General features: G+C 43.9%; 1 protein-coding gene across 1 annotated transcript in view; it reads right to left on the reverse strand.

Moving 5' to 3' along the window:
* HYKK (hydroxylysine kinase) overlaps positions 1 to 6680 on the reverse strand; it is a 28629-nt gene that overhangs the window by 8364 nt on the left and 13585 nt on the right. Inside the window, exon 4 of the mRNA XM_032176008.2 lies at positions 611 to 794. Within this exon, the coding sequence (XP_032031899.1) occupies positions 611 to 794 (184 nt within the window). The remainder of the gene's footprint in view (positions 1 to 610; positions 795 to 6680) is intronic.

Consider the following 6680-nt stretch of genomic DNA (forward strand, 5'->3'; position numbering starts at 1 on the left):
GCTTGCTTTCCCTCTGCTCACCTCCTGCTGTGTGGCCCAGTTCCTGGGGTTTGGGGACCCCTGTACTAGAGGGTTCATTGCAGCATAATTTATGTAGCAAAGAAATGGGAAGCAACCTAAAATTCCATTAACAAGAAAATGGATCAAAAAATTATAGTACATGCAAATAAATTATGGTATATTCAGACTATGGAATACTATTTAGCAGTTAAAACTAATAAACTAAATTAAAACTACAAATATTCATATGGATCAATCTGCAAAACGTCAAATAGAAAAGGCAGGTTGCAGAATAATAATATACAGTGTGATACCATTGATATAAAGTTTGAAAAACACAAACCCTACTATAAATAATTTATAAATCATACATATGTAATGTGCAAATTTAATGGGAAGAAGAGAGGTAGACTCATGTAAAATTTAGAGGAGGCTTCAAAGGTAGCAATTTTGAGGAAAATAAAAGTATTATTATTTAAAAAGCAATAGGAGCAAATATGGCAAAATTTTAAGATTTGATAAAGCTAAATTGTACCTCCATACTTGTCTGATGATATGAAATTTGACAGTTTAAATATCAAGAAAAATACTTAATTGGGAGAATACTCACATTCTCGAAAATGACTTAATTTGGTCATTACTTCCTCCTTGAACAGATGAATGACATGCTCAATAATTTCTCGGTTTCGATTCCGGCCCAGGGCATACAGGTATTTTTCCAGAAGAGGAACATTTTTCAGATTCCAGATGAAGTTCTCCCGATGAAGACTACTTAACTTTGGGTGATGGAATTTCTAAATCAAAAGCGAGATATTCTTAGTCTCTTGACAGAGCAACCACTGCTGAGAGAGGTAGGAGGTGCTGCACTTTTTTTTTTTTGAGATGGAGTCCTACTCTCCTGCCCAGGCTGGAGTGCAGTGGCACGATCTTGACTCAGTGCAACCTCCACCTCCTGGGTTCAAGCGATTCTTCTGCCTCAGCCTCCCAAGTAGCTGGGATCACAGGCATATGTCACTATGCCTGGTTAATTTTTTTTTTTTTTTGTATTATTAGTAGAGACAGGGTTTCACCATGTTGGCCAGGCTGGTCTCAAACTCCTGACCTCAGGCGATCCACCCACCTGGGCCTCCCAAAGTTCTGGGATTACGGGTGTGAGCCACCTCATCTGGCCGGTGCTACACACTTTTAGTCAACCAGATCTTGTGAGAACTCACTCACTATCACAAGAGATCTGCTGCTTCAGAAGACTACCTGCTCTAGACTGGCCAGGGAGTCTCGGAGGGAGAGAGCTGGCATTCTCTCATGGTCATTGACTTGCCCCATTTACTTTAACTCACAAAATAGTAAATCTTCATATCTGTGCAGGATCTCTCAGTTTGGGGAGCACAATCCCAGCTCACTTGATCCTCATAATTATGTAAAGATAGGCATTATTGCCCACAGCTTACAAAAGAAATTGGAGGCAGCTCTAAAGAACTCTGTTCTCACCCACGCCCCTTGTAACCTCTCTGACTTCATCTTCTACTGCCTTTGCTCACCTACTCCAACCACCCTGGCCTCCCTGCTGTTCAAGGAACATGCTAGGCATGTTCCTACCTCACAGCCTTTTGTTTTTGCTGTTTCCCTTTTTGGGGATGCCCTTCACCAGATATCCACATGGTTAGTGCCGTCATTTCTACCAGGTCTTTACTCAAAAAACACCTTCTCTGTGAGAATGTCCTGACCACTCCATCTAGAATTTCAACCCTCTCTCTATGATATTTTGTACCTGTTGTCTCTGCTTATTTTTTCTTCTTACCACTTATTGCTAACATTTGTCATAGTTCACTTACTTATTTTACTGTTTACTCTCACTAGATTATAAGCTCCATGAGGGGTAGGGCTGTTTTTTGTCTGTTTTGTTCACTCCTGTATCCCCACACCTAGAACAGTGCCTGGCACATTGAAGGCACTGCTTGAGCAATATTTTCTGAATTAAAGGATGTTCTTAGAATAAAAAAATTCTGGAATTGGAAGGGCCTTTAGACTTTGACCACTCTATCTAAAGTTGTAAATAATTTTCACTATCATTGCATGAATGGGGAAACAGGTTCATAGAGGGATAACGGCTTGTTATTATAAGGCTGAGGGAGGACCTGGATTTTGTGACCCACAGTTCAGACCTCTTTCACAGAGTGAGTGCTGGAAGATGCTTTGATGGTCATCCAGTGAAGTTGATTTCAAACTTTTTTGCACGACTTGCAGTAAGAAATATATTTTACATCATAACCCCAGTATACAGGCACACATGTATAAAGAAAAAGTCTCAGTAAACAACACTTAGACCATTACATGTAACATATTCTGGTGTTTTTAAAAATTATATTCTGGCTGGGTGTGGTGGCTCATGCCTGTAATCCCAGCACTTTGGGAGGCCGAGGTGGGTGGATCATTTGAGGTCAGGAGTTTGAGACCAGCCTGGCCAACATGGTGAAACCCCATCTCTACTAAAAATACACAAAATTAGCCAGGCATGGTGGTGGGTGCCTATAGTCCCAACTACTTGGGAGGCTGAGGCAGGAGAATCGCTTGAACCTGGGAGGCAGAGGTTACAGTGAGCCGAGATCGTGCCACTGCACTTCAGCCTGGGTGACAGACTGAGACTCTGTCTCAAAAAATATATATAAAAAATAAAATTTAAAAATTATATTTCTTTTAAAAGTTCCTCTAGGCCGGGCACGGTGGCTCACACCTGTAATCCCAACACTTTGGGAGGCAGAGGCGGGCAGATCACAAGGTCAGGAGATCGAGACCATCCTGGCTAACACGATGAAACCACATCTCTACTAAAAAATACAAAAAATCAGCTGGGTGTGGTGGTGGGCGCCTGTAGTCCCAGCTACTTGGGAGGCTGAGGCAGGAGAATGGCATGAATCTGGGAGGCAGAGCTTGCAGTGAGCTGAGATCACGCCACTGCACTCCAGCCTGGGCGACAGAGCGAGACTCCATCTCAAAAATAAATAAATAAATAAAATAAAAAAAGTAAAAGTTCCTCTAAATGGATTTCAATACTCACTATTATGATTGGGAGTTTGAGAACCTTCCCCTGATAATTCTCTTATCAGTAGCATTTTCTTGCTAAATAGTCATGCAGCCTGTTTGAATACTTCTTGATATGGTTTAGATCTGTGTCCCCACCAAATCTCATGTTGAACTGTAATCCCCAATATTGGAGGTGGGGCCTGGTGGGAGGTGATTGGATCATAGGGGTGGTTTCTTATGAATGGTTTAGCACTATCCTTTGGTGCTGTTCTTGTGATAGTGAGTGAGTTCTCATGAGATCTGTTTTTTTTGTTGTTGTTGCTGTTGTTGTTTGTTTGTTTGTTTTTGAGGCAGAGTCTCTCTCTGTTGCCCAGGCTGGAGTGCAGTGGTGCGATCTTGGCTCACTGCAATCTCTGCCTCCTGGTTCAAGCGATACTCCTTCCTCAGCCTCCTCAGTAGCTGGGATTACAGGCGCCCACCACCACGCCCAGCTAATTTTTGTGTGTTTAATAGAGACAGGGTTTTACCATGTTGGCCAGGCTGATCTCGAACTTCTGACCTCAAGAAGGCTGCAGAAATTTGCATAAGTAAAAAGGAGCCAAGTGCTAATAGCCAAGACAATGGGGAAAAGTTCTCGAAGTCATTTCAGAGACTTGTGGCTGCCCCTACCATCACAGGCCTGGAGGGTTAGGAGGACAGGATGGTTTTGTGGGCCAGGCCCATGGCCCTGCTGCCCTACACAGCCTTGGGATATTGCTCCCCACATCCCAGTTGTGCCAGCTCAAGCCATGGATCAAAGGGGTATGGTACAGGTACAGCTTGGACCACTGCTTCAGAAAGTGCAATCTAGAAGCCTTGGTGGCTTCCAAGTGGTGTTAAGCATGTGGGTGCACAGAGTGTAAAAGTTGAGGCTTGGGAACCTCTGCCTGGATTTCAGAGGATGTATGGAAAAGCCTGGATGTTCAGGCAGAAACCTGCTGCAGGGGTGGAGCCCTCATGGAGAACCTCTACTAGGGCAGTGTGGAGGAGAAATGTGGGCTTGAAGCCCCCACACAGAGTCCCCACTGGGGCATTGCCTAGTGAAGCTGTGAGAAGAGGGCCACCATCCTCTAGACCCCAGAATGGTAGATCCACTAGCAGTTTGCATCCTGCCCCTGGAAAAGCCACAGGCACTCAACACCAGCCCTTGAGAGCAGCCACAGGGGCTGAACGTTGCAAAGCAACAGGGGTGGGGCTGCCCCAGGCTTGGGAGCCCACCCCTTGCATCAGTCTGCCTTGGATGTGGGACATGGAGTCAAAGGAGATTATTTTGGAACTTTAAGATTTAATGACTGCCCTGCTGGGTTTTGGACTTGCATGAGGCCTGTAGTCCCTTCCTTTTGGCTGATTTCTCCCTTTTGGAATAGGAGTGTTTATCCAATGCCTATACTCCCACTGTATCTTAGAAGTAAACACATTGTTTTTGATGTTATAGGCTCATAGGCAGAAGGGTACTTGTTTTGTCTCAGGTGAGACTTTGGACTGTGGGCTTTTGAGTTAATGCTGGAATGAGTTAAAATTTTGGGGGACTGTTGAGAAAGGATGATTGTATTTTGCATTGTGAGAAGGACATGACATCTGGGAGGACAGGGGCAGAATAATATGGATTGGTTCTGTGTCCTCACCAAATCTCATGCCAAACTATTGGAGGTGGAACCTGGTAGGAGGTGATTGGATCATGGGGGTGGTTTCTCATGAATGGTTTAGCACCATCCTCTTGAGGCTGCTCTCATGACAGTGAGTGCGTTCTCATGAAATCTGTTGTTTAAAGGTATGCAACACCACCGGCTTGCTCTCTCTTACTCCTGCCCCTGCCATTTAAGACACCTGCTCCCACTTTGCCTTCCGCCATGATTAGAAGCTTCCTGAGGCCTCCTCAGAAGCAGAAGCCACTATGCTTCCTGTACAGCCTGCAGAAGCATAAGCCAATTAAACCCATTTTCTTTATAGATTACCCAGTCTCAGGTATTTCTTTATAGAAATTCGAGAATGGACTAACACACTTCCCATGGTAGGTACTTTTTATGCTTATTGAGATGGCTTCGTGTTCTTCCTTTTGTGCAGTTAAAATCTGCCTCTGCCTCTCTAATAGTATCCATGCCACTGGTTCCAACTATGACCTCTGGGCCCATCTGGAACAGGATTAGTCCTCCAGATTTTTGAGGATAGTACTCCTGCTCCCTCAGAGTCCTTTCCATCTCTCTCTCTTTTTTCTTTTTTTTTCTGAGACAGAGTCTTACTCTGTTGCCCAGGCTGGAGTCCAGTTGCACAATCTCAGCTCACTGCAACCTTTGCCACCAAGGTTCAACTGATTCTCATGCCTCAGCCTTCCAAGTAGCTGAAATTACAGGCATGCGTCACCATGCCCGGTTAATTTTTTAGTATTTTTAGTAGAGACGGGGTTTTATCATGTTGGCCAGGCTGGTCTCGAACTCCTGGCCTCAAGTGATTCACCCACCTCGGCCTCCCAAAGTGCTGAGATTACAGGTGTGAGCCACCCAGCTTTGGAGTCTTCCCTTTTTTTTTTTTTTTTTTTTTTTTTTTTTTTTTTTTTTTTTTTTGAGACGGAGTCTCACTCTGTCACCCAGGCTGGAGAGCAATGGCGCAATCTCAGTTCACTGCAACCTCCATCTCCCAGGCTCAAACGATTCTCCTGCCTCAGCCTCCACAATAGCTGGGATTACAGGTGCACACCACCACACCCAGCTAATTAAAAAAAATTTTTTTTAGTAGAGACAGGGTTTCACCATGTTGGCCAGGCTGGTCTCGAACCGGAGTCTTCTCTTGTACATTTAACATCCTGTGTGTTAAATGCCAATGCAGATCACAAAAACACTGCATAGTAAGCACTGAAAAAACACTGTTAGGAGCTATTACTTTTGGAAAGTGGGATCGTGCAGGAATGGAGATGATGGTGGAGAGAAAAAATTTTCATTTCATACCTTTCAGTACTGTTTGAAATTTTAACTGTGCATATTTATTATTTTTATTTTTAAAGAAAGTAAAATAGCTGGGTGTCATGGCTAATGTCTATAATCCCAACTAGTTGGGAGGCTGTGGTGAGAGGATCACTTGAGCTCAGAGTACCCTGGGCAACATAGTGAGATCTCACCTCATTAAAAATAGAAGAAGGAAGAAGAAGAAGGAAGAAGAAGAAGGAAGAAAGAAGAAGGAAGAAAAGAAGAAGAAGAAGAAGGAAGAGGACGAAGAAGGAGGAAGAAGGAGGAAGGAGAAGGAGGAAGGAGAAGGAAGAAAAGAAGAAGAAGAAGAAGAAGAAGAAGAAGAAGAAGAAGAAGAAGAAGAAGAAGAAGAAGAAGAAGAAGAAGAAGAAGAAAAGAAGAAGAAGAAGAAGAAGAAGAAGAAGAAGAAGAAGAAGAAGAAAGGAAGAGGAAGAAGAAAGACGAAGAGGAGGAGGAGGAGGAAGAGGAGGAGGAAGAGGAGGAGGAAGAGGAGGAAAAGGAGGAAGAGGAGGAAGAGGAAGAGGAAGAAGAGGAAGAGGAGGAAGAAGAAGGAGAAGGAGGAGAAGGAGAAGAAGAAGAAGGAGAAGGAGAAGGAGAAGGAGAAGGAGAAGGAGAAGGAGAAGGAGAAGGAGAAGGAGAAGAAGAAGAAGAAGAAGAAGA

This window comes from Hylobates moloch, unplaced genomic scaffold (assembly GCF_009828535.3).
Source record: "Hylobates moloch isolate HMO894 unplaced genomic scaffold, HMol_V3 SCAFFOLD_14, whole genome shotgun sequence".
NCBI classification, from domain to species: domain Eukaryota; kingdom Metazoa; phylum Chordata; class Mammalia; order Primates; family Hylobatidae; genus Hylobates; species Hylobates moloch.